Raw genomic sequence first — 26,264 nt, 5'->3', positions numbered from 1 at the left:
TAAAAAATATTTTTCACGACCATTTCATAAATTGTTTACTCTTTAACGTGAAATTGAAAAATAAGTCGTAAAAAAGAGTAAAAAAATTAATGAAATATTTGCCACTTTGTTTGCATCGAGGAAAAGGATTCCTGTGGAGCGGTGGATTTACTGCAGACAATATGACAATTGTTATTAGGTGCGTGGATGTGTGACAGTATGAATGATCTTACAGTTACAGGTGGATATATAATGGATAACATATTTTATGAGTTGTTCTATATATATATGTTTGGTGTCTTCCATACCAGGTGCCATGGCTGCATGAGATAGTCTTGGAGTATGTTATTCATGCTGACTCTTGCAAGAAATGTGTATAAGAACTTGAAATTAAGAAATTATTATTATTATTATGCTTAGTAGGGACAAATACAAGTTTGTTTTTATGTAATTTTGATTTTTTTTTTATTTCAAAAATAAATATTTTCTTTTCCTATTTTAGATAATTCCTAATTTTATTAAATTTTTAATTTTATTTATATTTTTTTATTTCATACATTTTAATTAAATTAAATTATCTAGTAATGACATCTTAAGTAAATATATTAGGTTTAGAGTTTAATTGGATTAAAATAAAAATATAAAATATAAGAAAAATTAAATGTAAGATTAAAATTAAGATCAAATATCTCAAATGTGGAGAATACAAATACAGATTGAGAAAAAAAGATAAAAATTATATTTGACCATTATTATTATTATTATTATTATTAATTAATTAATTAATTAATTAATGTGTGTCTTTTAGACTAACATTTCACTAATTAATTAGGTGTCAATTAATTTAGATGATAAAATAAATTGTTACTTATTTATGGTATAAAAACAAATGATACTTATTTTAAATACATTACAATAAATTTTACGGTTCAGTAAATATCATGACAAAAAAGAATTAAAAATTTTCATAAAGGATTTTTGAGTTATTGTGTGCTTGGAAAGATATATATATATATATATATATATATATATATTCATTAATTATTTATTACTTATGCATAACTTAAAATTTGGTAAGCAAAGATATTTTTTAAATAATTAATTATATTTCATATCTTATTGTATTGATGAATATTTTGGGTTGGAAAAAAAAATTATATAGTTGGTTAGATTTGAGTTGCACCCACCCACATGTAAAACATTACTCTTATAAAAAAAAGTTATTATATACTCTGAAGAAATTTGCCATCCACCAAGATAAAAACATAGGTCATATATATAGGTTAGGCCACACAATCCTAGTGCCACTTGGCTAGCACCCATGTGTGTGCTTCCTTAAGCTGGCTATAAATCATCATCCCACAACACCAAGCCATGCAACTCATCACATTCACTGAATCACTGTTCTCTCTCTAGTTAATTAAAAATGGTCACTTATGTCGTCACCACCACCTTGTTCCTCTTCCTTGCCATGGCCATCACCACCCTTTGCCTCCAAGAAATTGAGGTGCTCCAAATGGCCCAAAACCATGTTTCTCAAGCCAAGAATTTGATTGGAAACTCTTTGAGATTGCATGGCTTGGGAAGCCTAAGTCTTTCTGATCAAACAAGTGCTACAATAGCCCTTAGTGATTGTGCCAAACTCTATGAGGAGAGTGAGTCTCGGCTCTCTCACATGATGGCTCAAGAGAGTTACTACGCCAAAGAAGATGCACTCACATGGATGAGTGCTGTGATGACAAATCATAGGACTTGTTTGGATGGATTGAAAGAAAAAGGGTATATTGAAGCTCAGGTTTTGGATAGGAACTTGACCATGTTGCTTAAGCAAGCTCTTGTTGTGTATTCAAAGAATAATAAAGGCAAAGGGAAAGGTAAGTAATTTGTGGTAGATATGTTATTGTCAAATGGACTTGTTTTTCTTTGCTTGCACTCTTTAAGTCTTACTAGTTTAGATTGATATATCAGTAGGGAATCTTCATATAAAGGGAATTTTCATATATATGTAACAGTGTACGTATCTACTTTGAGACATTAACTAAACATTATCTATATTCTGCTATTGCACTAAATGATTCATAAATGAAAAGGATGATGGTATCCATGCAGTCCCACCATTAAACCTAATTTAAAAGACGACAGCATTTAGACAAGTCGAGAGTTGACACTGCCTTTGAACAAGGATATATATATCCTACACGTGCGTGTGTCTTTCTTTCTTCATATATATATATATGAATTTTAGGTTTTATTACTTCAATTCAAAAATTTCATCAAATATAAATATATATCTATATACCATAAAATAGATCATTATTAATTTGCTTATTTTCTCTTACATTGCATATCTCTCAATATTCGATATTTTTCATATGCGACAAGAGTATAAATATATAGTATAAAAAAGTCTTCTGTAAAAAAAAGTATAAAATATAATTCATAAAATTTTTCATAATCTCTTAAATTTAAATTATTTTATCATACTCTCTTAAAATGTTTATTTTAAAGCCTTTTATGTTAGATTGTTTGTCATTATTTTGTCACTTTATGAAACTAACTTGGACAATTTGGTCCCGTGGCAATGCTATATCCGATAAACGTTTGTCACTTTAGTTAAAATTAACATTGTTAGTCTAAACAACTGATCATAGAACAATTACATTTTAACAAATTAAAATGAAACCTTTTAAACTTGAAAAACAACTGAAATAAGAAAAATTCAGATGAGGGACAAATTATATTTAGTCATATAAAAAGAAATATGTAAAATGATTTTTTTAATTGGATTGTTAATTTTCTCCTTTAATGTATTTTTAGGCATTTCATTTGATTTTTTACTTTTGCAGAAACTACATGTTTTGAACTTATCTCCACCTATATTTCTTAAAGGATTATATGATTTTACTCTTTTCGGCAAAAGAAGTTAGAAGAATGTCACGGAAGGCAGAATATTGTCCTTTAGTGAATGAAACAAACAAAATAAATCAAAGCACTCTGACTAGGCTATGCAATAAACTCATTTGGTCTACCTTAGTAGATGGCAAACAAAAAAAGAAAACTAATAACTATTACTTAAGTGGTTTTGTTAACTTGTTGGTAGCTATTTGGTGTCTTCTCCATTTAAGAGGAAAGATAATATTCTCTGCCATTTGATATGCCTACTACCATTTTGGTCACACACTTATGTACTACTGGGTGAAAAAACAACAAATATTGATAAAATTAATTAACGATGGCAACATAAGATGGTTAATTCCCATATTGATGACAATAGTAATTAATATCTTCATTTTTTGTTATAGAATTCACTGGTCATGTGTATTGACAGTGTTAAACAAACTTACTATATATTATAATTATATAAAATTTATTTGATAGGGTCACTGCATAGTCTTTTTTCTTTGTTGTATCGATTATTTAATTGTTTGTACAGGACCACCTGAGGGAACAATATCCAAATCAGATTATGCTGGTATTTTAGAATCATGGAGTGAATCAAGCTATAAGCCAGATTTCACAGTGGCACAGGATGGTTCAGGGACACACGGAACAATCCAAGCAGCAGTAAATGCACTTGCTGCAATGGGGCACAACCGTCCTGCAAGAGCAGTAATACATGTAAAATCAGGGGTCTATCATGAGAAGGTGGAAATTGGACAGAAACTGCATAATGTGATGCTTGTAGGAGATGGCATAGACAAAACTATTGTCACTGGCAACAGAAATGTTGTTCAAGGTTCTACCACTCTGAACTCAGCCACATTTGGTAAGACTATGAAAATTTTGTCTAACGATCTAACCAAACAGAACAAGAATTTAATTAGAATAGATATAGCAAATGTTTTTTAATCATGGATTCTTATTTAATTGAAAATGGTTAGACTTTAGTAATAATGACTCCTTTAACAATCATATCAATACCATTTTGGTCACACACTTATTATTTTTAAAGTATGAAAGTCTAAAACTGAAGATAATAATATTAAATCAATTTTAGTAAGAATTTAATCATTACATTATTTTAATATATCTTAAGCTTTTAATCAATTGTACTTAAGCAAGGTGTTAAAAATTCGGATGGCGATTTCGGTTGTATCATCAAGGTCTTTAAACGTTCAATCATTTTTATTCTCAAATAATATTAGTTAGAAGGTTTAATTTGGGATGGCGATTTCGGTAGAAGATTTTGTTGGGGTGATAGAAATTCTATTTTTTCTACAATTTTTTTATCTCTTTTTAAAAGAATTGAAAATCGTAAAATCTTATAATAATTTGTGATCAATTCATTTTATTTTTTTTTCATTTTTTAAGATAAACCAATATGTTTAAATCATTATTTTATCTATCTGAAAATTTTGATTCAAATCCTTTGATATTGGATAAATGATGTCTCTTTTTTTCATTTAATGGTCTTTTTACTCCAAAAAAAATTGATTTCTATTTTTTTTTTCAAAAAGTAATCCAAGATTTTTCTTGTTCCTATAGAATTATATGTATGTTTAGGAGTGCAATTGTGATCATCTTCGTATCAATCAGATTTGTTTGTAATTTTTTACAATATTAAGCAATGCAATGCAATGAATGAAACGGCGACCACAATTTAAAACTCACTCTTACAAGTATTGTGCTCATATATCAAATATTGAAATGTGATTCAAAGGTTTTGCTAAGATGATTTGGTACATGAAACAGATGTATCAGGGGATGGATTCTGGGCCAGAGACATGACATTTGAGAACAGTGCTGGCCCAGAGAAGCACCAAGCAGTGGCACTCAAGGTAAGTTCAGACTTATCAGTGTTCTACAGGTGCAGCTTCAGAGCCTACCAAGACACTCTCTACGTGCACTCAAATCGTCAATTCTACCGCGACTGCTATGTATACGGCACCATTGATTTCATCTTTGGGGATGCAACAGTGGTGCTGCAGAACTGTGACATCTTTGTGAGGAAGCCAATGAGCCACCAATCCAACTTCATCACAGCACAAGGAAGAGATGACCCCAACAAGAACACAGGAATTTCAATCCAAAGCTGCAGGGTTAGGCCAGATTCTGAGTTTCTCACACTCAAGGAATCTTTCAAGACATTTCTTGGTAGGCCTTGGAGGAAGTACTCAAGGACTGTGTTTCTGAAAACTGATTTGGATGGTTTGGTTCACCCTAGAGGGTGGGGTGAATGGAGTGGAGAATTTGCACTCTCAACTTTGTACTATGGAGAGTACTTGAACACAGGTTATGGTGCCTCTACACAGAATAGGGTGAATTGGCCTGGTTTTCATGTGCTGAGGAGTGCTAGTGAGGCCACACCCTTCACTGTGAACCAGTTTCTGCAAGGGGAAAGGTGGATTCCTGCTACAGGGGTGCCATTCTCTTCTGGAATTTAATTAAGTAGATGCATCATGTTAATTATTAATGGTTTAAGGTATATAAATGTCATGTTATTAGCTTAATTGACAGTGATGCTTAGCAATTAGCAATGCATCATATGCTAGCTTTTGAAAATATGAAGCTCCACGGATTCTAATATAGCTAGGTCCATGATGAAACTAATAATGTAATGTAGGGGTATATTATTATTATTATTATTATTATTATTATTACTACTATTATTATTATTATATGGAGTAAAATTATCTATATATTGGCATAATGGTATATTGCAAATTATAAATAATAGTAATAAGAGTGAAAATAGGTTAGGTGGTAGGAGGGTCTGCAACCAAGTCTGTCTGAGGTTTGACTTAAAAAGATCAAAGGTTGGATTTTTAAGAAGTCTATTTAATTAAAAAAGTAATAAAGGTGTATTGTATTGAGATTTTAAAAATTATTTTAGCATAAAAATATCTCCTAAATTTTAAATTTTAAAAATTAGAAATATTATGATTTTTTTAAATTTATTTAAGGGATTTTTACGAATAAGATTTTATAATTTGGATTTTAACAAATTTTACATTTTAAGAATTTAAAATATTTAGAACTTTTTTACAGATTATAAGATTTTGAAAAGCACAAACTTGCTACCTCAGCTCCATTTAACCCAAAAAACATATGTCGCTCCCTCCCAAACTAGAGGGAGTATATTTAATTAGGATTTTAAAAAAACTATAATATTTAATTAAAACTTTTAAATGATAGATAAAAGTTTTTTATATTTAATCAAGAAAAATAAATTTTTTTAAGGAGTCTAATAAAATACATTCATATTTAATTAATATTTTTTATAACTTGTAAAAGTTTTTTTAGTTTTTAAAATATATATAAATTTCAATTGATAATTAATTTCAATAAACTTTACGTGACACTTTAATTGAAAAAATATAAATATTATATTCATCAAACAATCTTACTTGAATTGTTGAGATTTTTTTAATTAAATTTCCTTTTTTTTAGCTGTTGCCAGACCTTTCTTTCTCCGATCATACATAATTACAAGTATTTCCAAACATACCGATTTCGGTTTGCCTCCTTAAAGAGAAGGAATTAAATTAGGTTCATAACGGTGAATTAGAATATTGGGTTCATATACTAGTATGTATTATAATATTAACATATTATTAATGGCAAGACTTTTACTTAGATAAAGATAAGGATATTGCTAATTAATTAGTATCGATAGAGTATCGTTAAAAAATTATTGGAAAATATAAAATGGATGGCATAATTTTATGTATTCTAATAAAAAAAATAGTTTTTTAATCAATCTTTAAAAGATATCGATTAGCATTTGTCTAAAAATAATACTGTATTAAATATTAATAAGAGAAAGTTGATTTTTAGCGTGGGATATTTTTAATAATGAGTCATGTAAGTCTTGTAATAAATGAACCAAGTTACGTACGACAATGTTGTTGTTGGCACCGCATGGATTATATATTTATAGCGGGTTAATCTATCTCAGAGGAAATTGCAAACTTTGTCTTTCATTCGATAAATGAAAACTATAACAATTCCCTAGTAAATGAAATACTAATTAAAAGCACATACCATGATATCATCAGATGGAGACATATGGAGACAAAGTGAAGAATTATTTAGCGGTTAATTTCGGCAGTATCTGCCACATTCAATGAACTTTCCATATATATGTCCATGCATGCTTTATCAATACTACACATGTCAAATATAAGGTAAAGAATCAAAGAATTTCTATAAGCAAAATTACAAATAATTATAATTTTGATGTATTGTGAATATAATATTCTTTTATATTGCTAATTAGAAAATTTTTAAATATAAGTTTTAAAATAGGTATTGTAAATTTAATAATTATATTCTTGTATGATAACATGGTTGAGTGATATTAAAAAAAAAAAAACACTTATGATTCCTTTAATTATTTGCAGGCATGAAGATGGATTTCTTCCAAATGAAAATAATAGTATCATCTTCCTTCCTACCTTTATTTTTATGTATTTATTTTTTTAAGAGAACCATTATTATCATTATTATCTTTGTCTATATATTCATGATATTTTTTAATTAAGTTTTCTGAATATCTTTGAAAGGGGTACCGTCACAATAGGATTTGAAAGGGTACCATCACAACAGGACAAATTCAAGGATAAAATCTTATTCCTTTTACCAAAATGCTGATGAGATTCTAAGCAAGAATATGGGGTAATAAATATAAATATTAGCTACAAACTTAAGCTTAAGAGTTTACTTGTTCTTGTCCAATCTATTCATGGTTTCTCCCAAAATATAAATATTACAATCTTTAAACAATAAATAAAAATAGAAGCATAAATAAGTTTGGTTCCAATTGTGAATTGAGAGTGAAGACAAATGAAGTGAAGAATCATTTAGCGGTTGCATTTGGGACTCTATCTCTTCCAAATTCAGTTAACCTAATTTACTCATTGTGGATATTAGCTAGAAAAACACACATACACAAAAAGCTTCAGTTTATTGATGCTCCATTTGCTTTGTTATTCGTGAAGCCAATCAAATCCTAAACTATGAAAATAATGGTTAATTATTTTTTTTATCCCTTGGACTTTTTTTTAGTTTCTTAAATCAAATTTTGACTAATCTTAGTCCTTAAATTTTTATTCCATTAATAATTTTAGTCTTTACTGTCAAATATAACTATTAAATGAGAACATGATGCTAATTTTCTTGCTATTTTATTACGTTTTATGGATATTTCATTTTTTCGGTTAAAAATTGCTAAAAATTATTTTCAGTAAATTTCCTTTTCAGACTAAGTGATTTCTGCCCTCTGCATCCAATTATTTGAGAATTTCTACGTACTTAAGTTACCAGTCTAACGATGGGAGAATTGTTAAAAATTTATATATTGGATTAGTATATTATTTAAAAATTAAAATATTATTTAATTATCATTAATTGACAGTTACAAATTTTATTGCTATATGTCGATTATGGAATATTTGAGGCATGCCAGATATAGAAAAAGAATTTAATGATGACAAAAAATAATTTATAATATTTTTATAAAAGAAAATATAATATTTTTTTACAAAATAAGCAATGTTATGAAAAGAAATATGTAAGCTTTCACAAATTATAATTAACATCTATGTATTTTCATATTTTAAGAAGTTATATGATTTTTTATTGACAATACTATAAAAAATTAGAAAGGTAAAATAGTAAAATTATCAATTTATTCTTTCTTTTACTTATTATAATTTTTTACATTAATTCATTTTAAAAATTATCTTGTGGGGTTATATCATTTTTTATTAGAGAAAAATATAAATTATTAAATATATTCTAGTAAAAAAATTATCTTTGTGGAAAAAATTGTTCACATAGATTTATACATGGATCTACCAATGATTGTAGGACGAATCTTATGTTTAAGGTGACCTTGCGATGAGTTGGGTCATCCATTGTAAGTAATTTAATGAGATGATCTGCTTACTACTAGGAAGTTAATTATAAATTCACTCTCGCAAATGTACAGTAAACACAATTCTTTAAAAAGTAAACAGAAGAACATGCTATAATAGCCCCGGGAATCGGGAATGAACTCATGATAGATTTTATTATTAGAGGAGCACAAATGGAATCTCGGGAATGAAGTCACAATAGATTTTATTATTATTCTAAATTACATATTGTCTGGAATAACATGCTATAATTTGTATATTTATATGTATATATGTTATTGTTATTATTTTATTAGTTTTCGATCAAGAACAATTCTCATCGAAGATGTCCTTGCTAAATATTGTTCCAAACTAATAGGGAGTCCTCTTTAACACAATAAATTATTTGAGAGAGTTTTTTTTATTAAAAAAATAAATTTAAGAGAGTTTTTAAGTATATATAAAGAGGTGAACTTGAGTGGTCATTAATTTTATTACTAAAATTTTCTATTAATTGGCCATTAATAAAATTGAAAGTTGTGTTCATGATTAGAAAATCTTATGAACATAGTTGGAGCTTTAGCTTTATTGTCATGTTATAGGATGAGTTTAGGAATAAAACTTCTTGGTGCATGTGCTATTTTTAGATTTGTGAACTTGATGCTTGAGTTAATCTTGATGGAGCTAAGGAGTTAGAATATTAACTTAACCTAAATTAATGGCAGTCATAAATTTTATTGCTATATGTCGATTATGGAATATCGAGCAAAAATTCATGCATGAAGAAATGGCGAGGGATATTTGCGATGGAGTAACGAGGAATAATGAAGACCAGATGGGAGATTTCCAAAGAAGTGGCGAGGGAATAGGTAATGATTTGTGAGTGGCTCACGAGGGATTAGTGTGGCGTAAATAATGAAGGATTTGCGAGGGATTCGTTGTCCCTAATTAGCGAAGGAATTATTTGCATTTGACCATATCATTAGTGAGGGATTTTGTGACGTAATTGCAAGGGAGGTCTACGAAATTAGCATAGGAATTACAAGGGACTGTATGTCTATAGCCAATTTGCGACTTATTTTTAGCAAGAGAATATATCCCTCGTTAATCTGTCACAGACTCCATTTGGATGGAATATCGAAAGAATGTAATATTTCCGCCACCAATTTCTTGTTGTGTCTAAGATTCTTTATCTGAGGTATTTCAAAGTTATTTTGAAATCAATAATGGTGCCTCTAAGAGGTCATGGCCAAATCATATATGCAATGGTGACTCAAAGCATGGTCAAGGTGGGCGATTGCTTAGGATCCCTATTTAGAGAGACACCAAAATTTTTATTTAGTTTATATAAGTATTAAATTTTTATATGATATTATAATTTAGCAATGTCATTTTGATCCTAAATAATTATTTCTATCAAAGGTAAACAGGGATAAGCTATGAACATAAAGGAAAACAATAAAATATAATTTTTTTTCTAAAACATGATAATTCTTAAGTCTCGTCATGAGATCGATCTTTGGTGTCTTGAGAAAATTAAAAAAAATACTAATTCATAATTATTGAAATATTGTTCATCTTGAATTTGTTTTGTTACAAAACTCATTAATAATTCGTTAATAATTCATAATATTTGAAGTTAACATGAACAATTAATATTATTCTAAAAGTTTTTATTAACAATAATATGAATGGTTAATAATCCTTACAAAATCATTTTAAGGAAAGCAAAATTAATTGATCCACCTTGTGACAGTAAATCACAAATATAATTTTAACATTTTCAATTTTCTTAAACTCCTTTAGAATAAGTGAAAATGTCAAAATTTTATTCCTGGTCTACTATGTCATAAGGTAGATTAAATAATTTTATTTTGTTTTAAATGATTTTGTATGGATTATTAACTATTCATGTCATCATTAATAATGACTTTTAGAATAATAATAACTATCTATCCATGTTATTGTTGTTTTAAATAATCTTGATTGTGAATGGATTATTAATGAGTTTTGCAACAAAGAATTTCAAGGCCAACAATACTTCAATAATTATGAGGACGTAATTTTTTTTAGTTTGCCCAAGACACAAAAAACCTCAGGACCGACCTTACGTGTGTGCCACCTTCCAATGAGGACCATTTGTTCAAGGTTCTCTATATTGTGTTCAATATATTCTCCCTATTTTAGTGTTTGAGTTGCCTCCAAGTATGGACTCAAGCAAATCTTACATTTATGTCTAAATGTGTTGGGGACACATACTATATTTTCAGTTATTCAAAATTAAACATTATCAACCTTTAAAAAAAAGGCTTAAATACATTTTTGGTTCCTACAATTTAACATTTTTTTTATTTTAGTCCCTGCAAAAAAAAATCATTTTAGTCCTTGTAAAATGTGTTTGTTTTATTTTTTGTCGTTAGAGTGTTTTAGATAACATTTTTTCACTATTCAAAGCTCTTTTTTATTGTCAAAAGTGTTATCTAAAGCTTTAAGGACGATAAATAAAACAAAAGTATTTTGCAAGGACTAAAATGAAAGAAAAATTATAGGGACAAAAATGAAAAAAATACTAATTTGCAAGGATAAAAAATATATTTAAGCCTAAAAAAATAAACATTATCAAATTTTGTTAATGAGTAAACATAGTTTCTTTTTAACACAAAACTTGTTGTTCAAAGGTGGGTCAACCCAACCCGATTGACTTGTTGGTGAGCCTAAAAAATGTCAACTTGACTTAGTCCATAATAATAGGTTGATGGGTTAAAGTGGTGATCCACCTAAAATAAAAATGTAAAGAAAAATAAATTTAAAAAAAAACACATTCCAACACAATTCTCTTTTAATTTGGACAATACACAAAGTCCATGTTCTTCATAACAACAAAAAATGGTTAGCATTGCCAGTTGTAGTTGCACATGTCGAAACTAGTCAAACTACTAACTAAATAAAATTCACACCATATAGAAGCTAGCTACTTGTATATACTTATAAAGCATATTTGTTATAAAGATTTCGGATGAGTCTTTGAGTGAAGCGCTATAAAGATTTCATGGCTTGCCGTAGAAGACACCTACTCATGGATTCACTAAACCTATTCAGTTGAATATCTTCACTGATGGTTTGAGACCACAATCCAAGCAATTGTTAGACGCTTCTACTAGAGGAAAGATTAAGTTGAAAACTCCAGAGGAAGCAATGGAGCTCATTAAGAACATGGCTGTTAGTGATCATGCTATTTTGCGTGATAGAACACATATACCCACCAAACGAAGCCTGTTGGAACTCTCTTCACAAGACACATTGTTGGAACAAAATAAGTTGTTAGCTAAGCAGCTGGAATCACTCATTGAAACACTTAGCAAATTGCCAACACAGCTACAAGTGGCCCAGCCTTTTCATTCAGTTGTTATGCAAGTTAGAGGCTGCAGTATTTGTGGAGGAGCTCATGAATCCAGCTATTGTATACCCCAAGATGATTCTGCTAAAGTAAACTACATGGGGAATCAAAATAGACAAGGCTTTCATTTAGGCGGCTTTTCAGGTTACCAGCAAGGAGAGAATTTCATTCAAAATCCAGGGCAAGGATGGAGTATTCTATATCTTTAAATATTCTGTTTCTTGTTCAAATAGATTAGTAGTGCAGAACTCAACATTTGCTTTATTTCAATCCTTATAAGTGTTTACATACTGAATATACATGGTCTAGGTGAAACAAATTCCTTGAGGATAGGATACTCGATCTTACCGCTTTATATACTACTTGTACGAATCGATACACTTGTCGATATTCCAACAACAACCTGATGCAGGGCTGGGCTGAGCCTAAGAAATCCCAGCCTGCAAGAATATGGGCCAAGCTTGGGTCAACCCGATTGTACTGTTTGGCTCGATGGATGAGGTCGGGCAAACCCAACCTGTCCATTTTGCTAGCCCTAACTAAAAGTAAGGGGGGAAGTGCATTAGCATGAAAGGAAAGTGTTAATAGCAATTGCCAAAAATAATATAGACAAGGAAAATAACAAGCTTATTCAAAACAACATTGATGAGACCTAAACACAAAAAAAAAAGATAATATGCTCATACAACATAGAAACAAAGTCACCTTCCACACACCAAACAACATCAACATGCAACACTATAGGCAACAAAAATAGATGACACATTCGTTGGCTATGACAATGGTGACATCAGGACCAACAACAACATCAATGACAACAACAAATCCAAACAACATTGTTAGAGTCAGTGACAACCGGCAACGGTGATAGAAGTGTTAGTGAAAATCGGTGACAAAAACATCAACAACGATTGAGTGGGCCAACAACGAAGATGACACCTTTGATGAAAGTTGTGCACCCACCATTGGGAATGGAACAATTGATGTTCCTCTATTCTCGCAAATAAACTTGCATTCCATGATTGTGTTGTAGTTTATCCGATCTTTCACTTGAGTTGGCTTGATAGTAGCTCCCAAGATCATAACTCATATGACAACGAGTTTACTCACATTTTATACAACATTTGATTGGGGTTATATAGATCCATAATAAACTCAAAAGATGGGGGTTTAAATAGTCATTTGAGGGGTGAATAGTAATCCCCTCCGTAGAATTTCATACTACAACCCAAAATATATAAAGGGAGTTGATAATGTCCCCTACAAACATGAGAAAAAACCATCTTACCATTTCTCTTCACATTCACCTTCTTTTCTCCCCCACCCAACCCATCCCCTCTACCTAGATTTAAACACCATAATCATGTAACCATCACCATCATCATTATCATCATCAAACATCCTCGCGTGCACGATTTCCCTCCTCCTCCTCCTCCATGTCACGTACCACTACCACTCACAAATACCAAAACCACCGTGCATGCCCCATCCCAACCAAAGTTGAACTCAACAATCCCAACGTCACTCCCGACTCCAGTCTTGTGCCTGTCGCAAAACCACCCTTGCACCTTCATTTGTGCTACCGTGTGTCCTCACCATCTTTTCCAAACACCACCATGCCGCCAGAAACTCCTTCCTTTTATTCGATTGCAACAACAATTGAACTCGCACCCAACTCAAGTAATGAAATCATATTTCCACATATGGGGCAGTGATATTTGTCTGCACAAAAATGTATTTCCATTGAATTAAGTGGTGGTAAAAAAAATTATGTGACAGAAATATGATTCCATTTTATATATTCAATAAAATGGAATCATATTTTCTTTATATTTTTTATGCAAAAAAAAAATTGTACAATAGAATCATATTTTCGTTGTATATTTTTTTTTCACACCCCCACTTATACAATGGAAGTATGGTTCTACTTTGCATGACTTACAATGGAACCATGATTCCATAAGAAGGACATTTTCGAAATAAAAAAGTAGAGTTCCATGGTAGGGGCCATTAGCCATGCGAGTGGGACCAATAGCAACTACCATATATAAATGGACTAGCTCGGCCTACAAAACACAAAGGCCCAATGGGTGTAGCGGCAAAACTGAATGGGCCACGCCCAAATTCAAAGGCAGACTTTTCCTTGACCAACACGAAGTTATAAAATGTCTCCTCTCACTTCCGCAGGTCGTTTCTGTTCCTTCGTCTGCAACCCTAGCTTTCAGCTGTTTGCAATCAATGGCTGGTGAATCTGATGTACCGGAAAACACCCTCTCTTGTGCTAATTGTGGCAAACCTGCGAAGCTTCAGTACTTTCTCTTTATCTGTGTGTGTGTGTGTGTTCTATAGCTGCTCAAAATTAACAATAACTGTGCCCCCACTTTTTCTTTTTTTATTATTTAATTTGTTTTGGATTGTAAGATGCTATTTTTGCATTTGATATGGCTTGATATGTTGCAAGGACTTAACTTTTTGGCTTTGATCAAATGGGATTTTCATGGTTTCAGCATAAGTTGCTGCTGCTGCTGGCAGCATACAATTTTGATGTTTTTATTTTTACAATACCCAAATTTGTTGCATTGATATGCTCGAAGCTTTGGTCAATTGGGTGCTGAAAGATTCAATTTTTATAGTTTATTGTGATGGTCTTGCAATTGGGTGATTATGGTTTGGGATGATAATTTTGTGGAAACTGTGAAAGGGTATGTTATGCATCATATGTTTAATTCGGTTTTCCTCGTTTTTTCCTCAGGTGTCCAAAATGTATGGAATTGAAGCTTCCTCGAGAAGGTGCTGCCTTCTGGTTTGTGACTGAATCCTACTTTGTCAGTTATTTGAATTTTGAATTTCTTTCTCTGTTTTCGTGATAGATGGTGTGTTTGGATCATTGTCTCTTATGTGTGAATTGTTATATTTTGTGACAAACCAAATATAATGTGTGTTTGGACAACAATTGCAAAGTGAGAAACCGGAAGCTATAACTACTGGTTTCTCTGTACGTGTGAGAAACCACATCCAAAACGTGGGACAAAATAATGTGTGCTTGAGCAACCTTTGCAAAGCGAGAAACCACGAGGAAGCTATAACTACTTCTCAGTAGACATGAGAAGCTGCTTCCCAAACATAGGACCAAACACACTAATAGTAGCTTCTGGCTTGACGTGGATTCATTGTTTGGAGATGTTAAACCAAACATGCATTGAATCTTAGTGAACAAATAGAAAATGAGAGTATAATGCTAGTCTCTTTCCGTAAGTTTGAGAGTTGTGAGGATGTTCTGTTTATTTTTAGACGGTGATTCTACAAAAGACTTGAGTTCTTCAAATATTTCTTTACGGTATAGACTTGTGGTATATATAAAATGTTGATTGTCTCCATAATCTTTACGGTATAGAATACCATAGAATGCCTTCAGTGTTTTAAATCCTGTATAGCCGCTTGCCCCAAAACTGTTATAGTGGGATAGCTGCTATTCTGAAATTTTTTATGCAGTTTAAATATATACATATTAATTGACAAAAATGATAAAAAAATACTCAAAATTCATGACTTTCTTGAGTAACAAAAAAAAAGTCAGAAGTGTCTTGAACAAAACATACAAGCAAATACCAACAAAAGTCACATACAAGTTTCCTAGCAATCATCAATCATCATCTTCTAAATCCAAGTCATCTTCATCATTTTCAGCCCTATTACGGCTGTAGATTGCATTTTTGGAAATTGATATCCCAAACTGTAAAAGCCCTAACCTATCTGTTCAAAGTGCGTTTTTGGAATCAACATCAAGTATCTGCTATGGTTGCTATTCAGCCTGCCATTAGTTCCTCTGTAGCAGCTACACTAAGCCGCTTCACTGAAGTGGCCTCTATAGTGGCCAGGGGTGCTTCACTCTGCTACACTGTTATAGCGTGCTATTTAAAATCCTGAATGCTATTATTGTCTAAGACTCTAAGTGCAACATAGTGCGTGAGTTGGTGCTGACTAGTAATACTTTTTCGGCCACTGTAAATAAAATAAGAATTGATCTAATTTAATATCCATAGCAGATTTATTTAGTTATTAGGGATTGTCAATTTGGTGAAAGGGATGGCATTGTTGCTCCGAATGGCAGCAGGTAGAAGAAGGTGAGGTTGACCATTGTTGCTAATGAGAGAACAGTGAATTACTAGATACTTACTGTTACTGAATCACCCATAAATTTACTTCTCACAGTCTTTATATCATTAAAGTTGGAGCCAGTTTTGATATCTTTTGACAGCTCTCAGGATTGTTTCAAGTCTTCATGGAACTCTCACAAATCAGTGCATCTGAAGGCAAAACTATCCTCACCTGGCACACAAAATTCAGACTCACTTGGTGATGGTTGGTTATATTGTTTGAAGAGAGGGCAGGCTCGAACACCAAAGCTTCCTCACTTTGATTGGACTGGGTAGGGCTTCAAATGCCTTCTTAGTCTAAGTCTAATTTTCATGGGATTCAAATCCCCACAATTTAGTTAATAAAAGATTATGTTCATTATTTGTAATGATATTTTCATTTCAGAGGCCTCTTGTGTTCAATGTTCCCCTTTTTTTCCAGCTTATTGCTAATTACTTGTTTATTTGTTGAAACCAAAATTTAATTTCTGCTCTTGCAAGACCACTGCAACCATATCCCATTTCTAGTAAACGGATAGTCCCAGATCAAATTGATAAACCTGATTGGGCTGATGATGTAAGTTATCTGACTTCTTCCTATTTAAATGCTTTATATTTGTATCCGATTTAACTCATTTTTGCTTAAGATTACTTAGTGGTGGTTCATTGGTTTCTGATTTGTTTTTATTTCTTCTTGTGTTTAACTTTTAGGGAACCCCCAAAATTGAGCCCAATAGTAGTCTACAGCATACTGTTGAGGTGAGGAATTTTAAAAAGCACAAGTAGATGATTTGTGTAAGATCAAATTGGACATTGTCTTTATTTTTTTTTTATTAGACTTTCTAACATATATTAATCTGTAGGTCAAAACTCCAGATCAAATTGAGAGAATGAGGGAAACTTGTCGGGTAAGTTCCTTGCCACTTTTTGCCTATGTAGATTCTTAGAGGAAGATATTTTTACCCCTCTTCCATCTGCTACACTAAAACAAAACATGACAACCTCCCTGTAGCGTCCCAGTGCCGCTTTGATGCTATTTACCACTATTGACAACCTACTTCTCAGTTTGTTATTCAGTTCAAAACTCATTTGTATCCTTATTCTCATGCTGCTTAATTTGTATGAGAATGGTTGGTGATATATGAATTATTTATACTTTGTTGATTAATGGTGAGAGGTGACATCCGATAAACCTCTGCTTTGATATATGAAATATAACTAATAAGCTGGAGGTGGTGAGAAAAGAAAGAAAAACTGTTTAATGTTAGTAAACTTTTAGTAGTGAAAGGTCTTTTAAATAGTTTATTTTTATTTTTATTTTTTGTCAATGTAGAATTTAGCCTCTCATTATGTATGAATTGAGTTATACTTTATAGATTGCAAGGGAAGTGTTGGATGCAGCTGCTCGGATTATTCAGCCTGGTGTGACGACTGATGAGATTGACAGAGTTGTTCATGAGGCAACTATTGCTGCAGGTGCTAATTTTAATGTGTTTCTTTTTCAAAACACTTATATAAGTCTTACCAGCTTTTTATTTATTGAGTTTTAGTGAGTTTATTAATCAATGAAAAGCTCATATACTTCAAATTAGTGGCCATCTCTGTGCAGTATCCATTTTTGGCTCATATCCTCATCAAACATTTCACAGACAAATCAAATACTTCTCCTATCTATTTTACAATTTCTTTTACTTTTTATTTTTAAAACTTATACAAATAAGAATATCATAATACCTAAAATAGATACAAGTTTGGGATGAATTGTTTTGGGGGAAGTAGTCTTTTTTCAAAAGATCACTTAAGAAACTGGGAATTTGGAATCCAAAACTAAACTAAACCAATCACACATTAATTATAACATTTAATTATGTCTACATTCTACACACTTGTAAAACAATGATGCTCTCTCTCTCATTTGATTTATAATGTGCTTTGTTTTAATTTTATATTATATTTATAGCTGTATCAGGTCTAATGATTTTTAAAATTTGTCACAACCTCATGTCAGTCTGAGTTGTATTGTATACATGCCCCATGTATCCTGGACCTTTTAGTTTCTCGTATAGAAATTTTTGGCATTACTGTAGCTGGTTTGTGTTGAGTATGCATTTTCTGTTTTTAATGATATAGTCATTTACTGAAGAATACAGAGAGATACCTCTGTAATGCTTGCTTTCTTTGACGGAAAGCTTTGAAAGAATCTAAAAATAAATTCAATTTCATGCAAAACAGTTATAGTACAAACAGGTTAGGGATAATATATGGGTCAGAGGAGGGGGGGACAAAAAAATACCAAAATGTATATCAAGGCTGCTATCTGCTTACCAGAAATTTGAAAAGTCCTAAAAAAAGCCATGAGCATTACAGAGAGGATGCTTCCTAACTTTGTTATAATTCCTCTTCCAAATGATGGTTCATTGAGTTTCATGATGTCATTGTCATATGGCTATTACAAATGGTCATTGGTAATGAATTTTTTTCTGACTTTTTACTTTTTCAGGAGGATATCCATCACCTCTCAATTACCTTTTCTTCCCTAAATCTTGCTGCACGTAGGTACTTTCCTTCTGTAATGTCATATTTTTCTCTTATTGCCATGGTATATGTTAAGAATGAAATTTGCTTTATCTAACAGGTCAGTTAATGAAGTAATCTGCCATGGAATTCCTGATGCAAGGTAGACTGTTTTGTGCCTTTTCTAATTTATTCTTGGTATGGTTTTTCTTTGTTGCCAGAACTCAGTATTACTTGTGGAGATAAATTATTGTAAACTAACTTTCCTTACTGATGCTTCGTTGGTACTTGACACTTGATTAGTGTAAGTGCCACTGACTCGCTGAAGCATGATAAGATTATACCAGCTTGAGTACCTTTCTTAATAATATAGTCATTGTGCAGGAAGCTTGAGGATGGTGACATTGTAAATGTTGATGTCACTGTGTACTATAAAGGTGTTCATGGTAAGTTGATTAGCACATTTGTTTCACAGTTTCACTTGTTCATAATTTGACTGTTGGTTAATTATATGAATTTTTATGCAGGTGATCTCAATGAAACATACTTTGTGGGAAATGTTGATGAAGAGTCTCGCCAACTAGTAAAATGCACATATGAGTGCCTGGAGAAGGCAATATCCATTGGTATATATCCATTTGATTTCAATTCTGAAGTTTGTGTCTTGTTTAAGTTTCAAATATAATTGAACTTTTGAAACATTATAGCAGTCTTGGATCTTTTATTTGTCTTTTGTTTGATGTGTACCTTAAAGGTTCGTTATCAATTCATAAATCAAACTACAAATTTGGTCCTAATTTCTAAATCCCAAATTATAAGGTAACAAATCATTTAACTGGTAAAAATATAAATTAAGGACAGAAGGGTTGAGTAACTGATATTGAATCATATTAGCTACTTAATATGGTGTAAATTTGCATTGTTAAAAGTATGCATGTGGCGTTTGGATTATATTGTGATTGCTGTGTTTAAAATACTTAATATAATTGAAACATACATAATATTTTAAGAAATTGAACTATGGAATGGGATCCTGAATCTTCTTGTAAATCAAATTCAGTTAAACCTGGGGTACGATTCCGTGAAATTGGTGAAGTTATTAATCGTCATGCTTCAATGTCTGGCTTTTCAGTGGTAATGATTTACTTCTTTGTTCTTTAATTTTTTAATCTATTTATTGTTATTTGTTCACACTAGTGCATGGTTATCATCTGTTCCTTACTCATTTTTTCCCATGACCCCATAGGTAAAATCATATTGTGGTCATGGAATTGGAGAGCTCTTCCATTGTGCACCTAACATTCCTCATTATTCAAGTATCCTTTCCTTAGTTTAAAAGCACTGCAGGGTATTGAAAAAAATATTTGGAAATTTTCTTTTTGCATCCTCTAATGTTTTGATCTTTAACATTCAGCACAGTATATACTTCTCTTTTAATACTAAGCAACCAATTGTTTTGTTTACGCATAAAATGACTTACAAAACTAGGAATGATTCTATAGATTCACTTCCTATTGACAATTCTGTTATACATACCATTACTTGCTAGAAGCAGCCAGCTTCCTCATTCATATGTGCCATTTTTTCTTAAACCAAACTTTCTTTCCCAACGTGCACCTCTAGCTTTTCTACCCGTACCCCCTAACAAAGAACAAAGGTTGCTAGAAAGTAGAACGAGAACATATGGAATGTATACACCTTAATCACTGTCAGGAAATAAAGCAGTTGGTGTGATGAAGGCCGGACAGACCTTTACAATTGAACCTATGATCAATGCCGGTATACTTCTTTATAATATCTCTTAAATAGATAACTTTGATAGATACATGTGGCAGCTCTAATATTATTGTTTATTAATAGGTGTCTGGCGGGATCGAATGTGGCCTGATGGATGGACTGCTGTTACAGCAGATGGTAAACGAAGTGCTCAATTTGAGCAGACTCTTTTGGTAAGTTCATTCCTGTTTTCTCCCGAGTCCTATTACAGTGTATACATGTCAAACAATCTGGTTATTTTCTGCAGTGTCCTGCCAAGTAAAACAATGTCTTGAGGTGCTGAAAGTGATAATAAATTAGAGAAAATTATCATAATTTTAAATTTTGGATGAAATTTTCAAGAAAGATATGGTAACATTTAGTAATTTACTTTTTCACCTCAATATAATGCTAATGATTTTTATGTATACGTGTGTAACTTCTACAATATGTCCTTGTCTAGGCCTTTGTAAACTGTTATGATACTAGAGAGCACACAATGTCTTAGTATAATGTAGGTTTAAATTTTTTGGTATAATGTAGGTTTAAACCTATAATCTCATGCTTGCTATCCAAATCTCTATTATTACATAGTGCTCTAAAGCTATAAGCTATGGCCATCATTTGTTTTGGTCAGCGAATTAGTAATTGGAATTTTAATTATATTTGGTCTCTTAAAGTATACATTTAGTAGTGGGATTACTACTTTTAGCTGATTGTACCTTAAACTAATATGATTCATGGTTTTCATTATTAGGTGACAGAGACTGGTGTTGAAGTTTTAACAGGGAGGTTGCAGACATCACCCAATGTTTTTCCTTGGTTAAATTCATAATTGGGTGAATCATGGAGACAGAAGCTGGTAGTGTCTGAATACCATACAATTAATAGACAACATTTCTTTGATCTACATCTCTGGTTTTCTCTTTTGGGTATCATGTTTGTAAGTTATACAAAAAAACAGAAGCAAAATTCAATTGAGTTTTGATGATAAGTATGATTAATGATTGTTTGTGTAATTGAAGAAAATTTAAGAATTTTGTCCTTCGTTCTTTTTATGGCTTATGTTGGCCAAGTCAATAATGTTTGAGCGAAGTTTTGAACACTGGCTTAATCATTAATTTAGTTCCTTTGTTTATTGAAAACATCAATCAGCCAATCAGGTCCTTTGTTTTTCATAAATGCCTAAATGTGACATTTTTTGTCCAATTGAGTTTTGATGCAGTTAGATTTTGAATTTTAGCAAAAAAGTGTCAACGCTCTTATGTTCTTTTCTCCATAGGTTTCTCTCTCTTTTTCATACTTCTTTCCTTCCCCTATTTAATCCTTGCTGCCAAATTTAAGAAAACAAATCATAGTGCCTTTATTTCCTTAGCAGACATTTTAACGAACAAGCAGTAGGCAAAGGAATAAACCACTTGGCCTTTTGACCATTAGGGGGTAATTTTTTTTTTCTAATTTACCAAATAGGAGCAGCTTTTGAATTATTTACGAATTGGGGGTAAGCTGTATGGAAGGAATGTTACGACTTTAAATATAGAAGTAGTATGATTTTTGAGATTTTTGTTTTTTTTTTATGAAGTTGTAAATTGTTTTAAGATTTTTCTTATTTTATTAATGTTTATTTTTATTTAAAATTAAATGTATTAAAGTTGAATAGGAGTACACAACTTTATAGTCACTAATAATCTTGTAAATTTAAAGTCGTGAATTATCTTTGACTTTATAATATTATTTACTAATTTAATTTTGACAATTAATCCTACGAACATAATAAAAATAATTTTTTAAATAAGAAAATAATTTACTAATACACAACTTTTTAAAATAAAAACAATATAATATATTAAAATAAATGGAGCAACACAAAATATCCACAAACATAAAAAATTAAAAATATACATAATATTAGGGGTCAACTTGTTTATATAGACATTTATTACTATTATACATTTCAGTTATATATAATGAACAATATTTTTTAAACTTGTTTAAAATTAATTCCTTATCTCATCATATCAATGACAAACATTTTTCTTGTAGGATATCATCCTACTATTTAATATTTAAAAAAACTATGCGTTACATTTTTTTAAGTATTTTGTTTACATCTTTTTTTTTAATTCTCTTGCAAATAATAATTAATAATATTAGAAACACAAATATAAAAAATAAATAACTAACAACTAATCAAAAAGAAAAAAATAAATTACAAAAGATAGATCAAACATAACTTTGAAGTCTCAGGAAATATATGATTTTGAAGTTGTAGGTCATTATATGACTTAACAGTCATAACCAAAAAAATAATTAAAATCATGGTTATGGATACAACTTTGTTATATATATATATATATATATATATATATATATATATATATATATATATATATATAAAAGTCTCAAAAATCATATTACTTCTGTCTATCAAATCATAACCGTCCATATGACTTATCTCTATTTGGTAAATTAGAAAAAAAAATTACCCCCTAATGATCAAAATCCCAAACCTCTTCCTTTCCACACCATAGTGCCTTACCTTTCCGGCCACACCATCCAGTAAATAATATACACTCGTTTTTCTACAATTTTCATATCTAGATCTGGAACAATAAAGCAGAATTAGGAACTGCTGCAGCAAACACAGTTCCATTTCTCAATAAAATGAGCAAAAACAAAATCCAAACCGGAAAAACTTGAGATCCTAAAATTCAAATAGATATATATGGATCTAAAGCTTTTAGGGTTTGAGGCTTCAAACTCGCCTCTCCCATCCTTCCTCTGTGAATGCATCCTCTTATTGATGGCTTCCCACATAGCGTTGGCTTCTCTCGGCCAACATTGGAGTGAGTGGTTAAGGATATGGAATACGAAGGAGAGAGTGTGATTAACGTTGAATAGTCATCAAACTAGGTAATGAATTTTTTAAAGTAAGATACCTATTTACAATTTTTAAGTTGTAGGCACTTATTTTAAACTTTTTGAAAAACACTGGTCACCTCAACTTTATTCAACCTTGTAAAGTTTAATATAACAAGTAGAAAACACATGAAACCTCAGCAACTAGAAACAATTAAGGATAACCTAAATATGCAGCTGCACTCTAATAATTCTGTATTTCCTAAGGACCTAAGACCTAAGCAATGAGTTATCATAATATGAAGATGTGCTATATATGTAAATTAATGTGAACAAACAAACAAACCTACTTAAACAAAGGAAGTCTAACTTAGTTTAACAGAATGTATGAGTTGTTGTAAATTTTTTAGAATCTATTTTAAACATATTTAAGAATCAAATGAAGCAAACTCGAGAAGTTCTGGATTTTGCTCAAATTGCACCATGTTACTTGTAGTCAAGGTTACCCAAGCCTCTAGGCCATCCCCATCCTTTGTACCCATCAAAATCACCACATTTTTTATTGGTACTCCAATAGTTCGCACGTAAGTTGGCTTTCCCCATCCAAAATCCACTTCATAGAAACCAAATCTCACCCAACTGCTAAAGCTATAACATGGAACACCCTTTTCTGAGGCCATTATCCTTGCCTCCTTCAAAGACTCAATCACCTTATAAAACTCAAGACCCTGAAGTTTAGCCACATAGTTTCCATCAACTTCTCTTGTTGTTTTTCTCACTCTCTCAGCCAAATCACACAACCCCATTTCTTCTTCCACTTCCACCAACTGAGAGACTGCTTGTTGCCATAGATTTCCAATTGAATGATGCTTTGATGAGGCCATTATTCTGTGGCGAATGTTCACTGCGTGTGATATCATGGATGCGGGAAATCTTCCTTCTGCTGATCTTTCTTTTGCTGCTTCCAACGATGATTTCCATATGAGTGCTGTCACGGCTTCCACACGCGTGGGATTGAAATTGAAGCACCCCATTTTTTGCCGAAGTTTAGATATGTTGGAATCGTTGAACACGAACCTCTTTGTCACAATGTCTTTGTCGCCGACCATGCCGCGTGTCATGTCCATTTCTATGTTCCTTGGCGGGAATAGCAGCGCCCCTTCTTCCATTTGAGGTGGTACTACTTTGTTGTTGTCTTCCTTCCTGCAAAAAATTAAAATTAATGACTGAAACTGAACAATTTATATATAATTTTTAAATCTCACTAAAATTTGGTGATAAAAGTTATAAGATCGAGTTGGTGATTAAGAAAGAAGTTAAGAATTGAAGAAAGACAACAATTTTGAAATTACAATTATAGGATTAAGTAAACCCATAGTTTAAGAGTGACCTTATATTGGCAAAGAAATTACAATTTTGAAATACTAACTCTTTATTTGTTGAATACCTTGATGTTGCTGCCCAGGCGCTGAGGAATGAAGCTGCAGTTGAAGCATCAGCGATCTTGTGTGAGAAGCACACGCCAAGTGCTACACCCCCACACTTGAACTGGTTCAGCTGAACAGCCATCATGTTCCTCCCTTCCAGTGTTTCCCTTGCAGGGTTGTAGGGATCAAACGGGAAAAGTTCGTTGATCTCGTGAAGATGAGGGTTCTTCACAACGTTTGAGAGCTCAACGGAGACTCTAGACTCGGTGTAAAGAATGCCCTCGTCGTTGCACTCAACGGCTGAATTGCCTCTCAGTGTTCCGCAAAAGGGGTGGTAGAGAGTGAGGACTTGTGATAAAGAAGCCTTCAGCTTGTGAGATATTGTTTTGAAGTCATCATCAGAGAAAGAGTAAAAGAGGAGAATGGGGACGTAAAATGGAGGAGCCAATTGATCGAGGAGGGAGAGTTTGAAGTGTTGAAGATGATTAGGGGTTGGAGAAGATGGCTTTATGGTGTCTTTAGATACAATCTCAACTTTCACTGCCATTTGGAATATTTCTCACAAAAGATATTATTGTAATGTTATTGCTACGTAGGACTTTGATATAATATTCTCACCCAAATGTTGCTCCTATATATCGAAGTTTCTGCATTATTATCTCTTTAAAGTATAAAATATAAGTAATGTCTTTTTTCTTTAAAAAAAAAAAAACCAAAATGCCTAGGAGTTTACATGAGTACGTCTTTTATACAAGTGTGAAAAATTACTTGAGAACAGAATCAGCACTGACCGAAAAATCTTAGGCTTTATTGAAATATTCTCCGTGTAATTATTGCTACAGTATAATTTCCGACGACAAGAAATCGTATTCTCATCATTTGCTTTTTGAAGGCATCCTTTAGTGGAAATATAACTAGAGCATCTACAAAATGCGAGTTGCTTAACAAAAAAAATTATTTTAGTATGTTACATGTGATTTTAAATTGTTTAAAATTTAAGAGAGTTGCTTATATTAATAATTATTGTTCATGATTTATTTAATTTTATATTAAATATAGGAGAGGAAAATATAATATTTACGAGTTAAGCAAGAAATGTCCATTGAGGAAAAAGTTGTTTGAATTGCTTAAGATTAAAGTGATATAAATTGGGTTGTCTTTGTCATAGCATTGAAGATCCTCTAATTAAGCTATGAATTTGTATTTTATATATACCTGCTGCAAAAAGACAACCAACCGTGTAAAGACCACAAATGAAGTCTAACGTGGTTTCATGACAATAAAATGCTGCAAATTCAGTAAAAAAGAAATTGGTAGTTACAAATTGAGTAATTTATGTAATGAAAAAAATGGACCCAAA

The 26,264-nt window shown here is 31.6% G+C and overlaps 3 protein-coding genes across 5 annotated transcripts; 2 read left to right on the top strand and 1 right to left on the bottom strand.

Annotated features, from left to right (window-relative positions):
* The first annotated feature begins 1,273 nt into the window (after positions 1-1,273).
* On the top strand, positions 1,274-5,505 carry LOC100792852 (probable pectinesterase/pectinesterase inhibitor 36). The gene is made up of 3 exons (XM_003521914.5): positions 1,274-1,853; positions 3,413-3,745; positions 4,672-5,505. Exons 1-3 carry the CDS (start codon positions 1,406-1,408, stop codon positions 5,361-5,363), a joined length of 1,473 nt encoding a protein of 490 aa, XP_003521962.2. The 5' UTR covers positions 1,274-1,405; the 3' UTR covers positions 5,364-5,505.
* An 8,863-nt stretch (positions 5,506-14,368) lies between these two features.
* Positions 14,369-21,622, top strand: LOC100813779 (methionine aminopeptidase 1A). Of its 3 annotated transcripts, none has more exons than XM_006576362.4 (16): positions 14,370-14,522; positions 14,966-15,016; positions 16,479-16,642; positions 16,851-16,926; positions 17,061-17,108; positions 17,213-17,257; positions 17,726-17,825; positions 18,850-18,901; positions 18,985-19,026; positions 19,248-19,309; positions 19,391-19,489; positions 19,924-19,997; positions 20,110-20,179; positions 20,577-20,642; positions 20,724-20,812; positions 21,376-21,622. In XM_006576362.4, the coding sequence occupies exons 2-16, from the start codon at positions 14,975-14,977 to the stop codon at positions 21,451-21,453; spliced, it is 1,107 nt and encodes a 368-aa protein (XP_006576425.1). In that variant the 5' UTR covers positions 14,370-14,522; positions 14,966-14,974; the 3' UTR covers positions 21,454-21,622. The 3 variants fall into 3 exon arrangements, with proteins under 3 accessions (XP_014628947.1, XP_006576425.1, XP_003521931.1); XM_003521883.5 differs by having other exon boundaries at positions 16,472-16,642; XM_014773461.3 differs by lacking the exons at positions 20,724-20,812; positions 21,376-21,622 and having other exon boundaries at positions 14,369-14,522; positions 16,472-16,642; positions 20,521-20,607.
* Positions 21,623-23,094: 1,472 nt separating this feature from the next.
* LOC100792323 (stemmadenine O-acetyltransferase) lies at positions 23,095-25,508 on the bottom strand. The gene is made up of 2 exons (XM_003521913.4): positions 24,925-25,508; positions 23,095-24,680 (listed from the first exon to the last, which is right to left on the bottom strand). Exons 1-2 carry the CDS (start codon positions 25,449-25,451, stop codon positions 23,906-23,908), a joined length of 1,302 nt encoding a protein of 433 aa, XP_003521961.1. The 5' UTR covers positions 25,452-25,508; the 3' UTR covers positions 23,095-23,905.
* Between the last annotated feature and the right edge of the window lie 756 nt (positions 25,509-26,264).

The sequence above is a fragment of the Glycine max genome, chromosome 3 (assembly GCF_000004515.6).
Source record: "Glycine max cultivar Williams 82 chromosome 3, Glycine_max_v4.0, whole genome shotgun sequence".
NCBI classification, from domain to species: Eukaryota; Viridiplantae; Streptophyta; class Magnoliopsida; order Fabales; family Fabaceae; genus Glycine; species Glycine max.
Note: the sequence above shows the minus strand (reverse complement) of the source record. Positions and strands in the feature narration are given on the sequence as shown.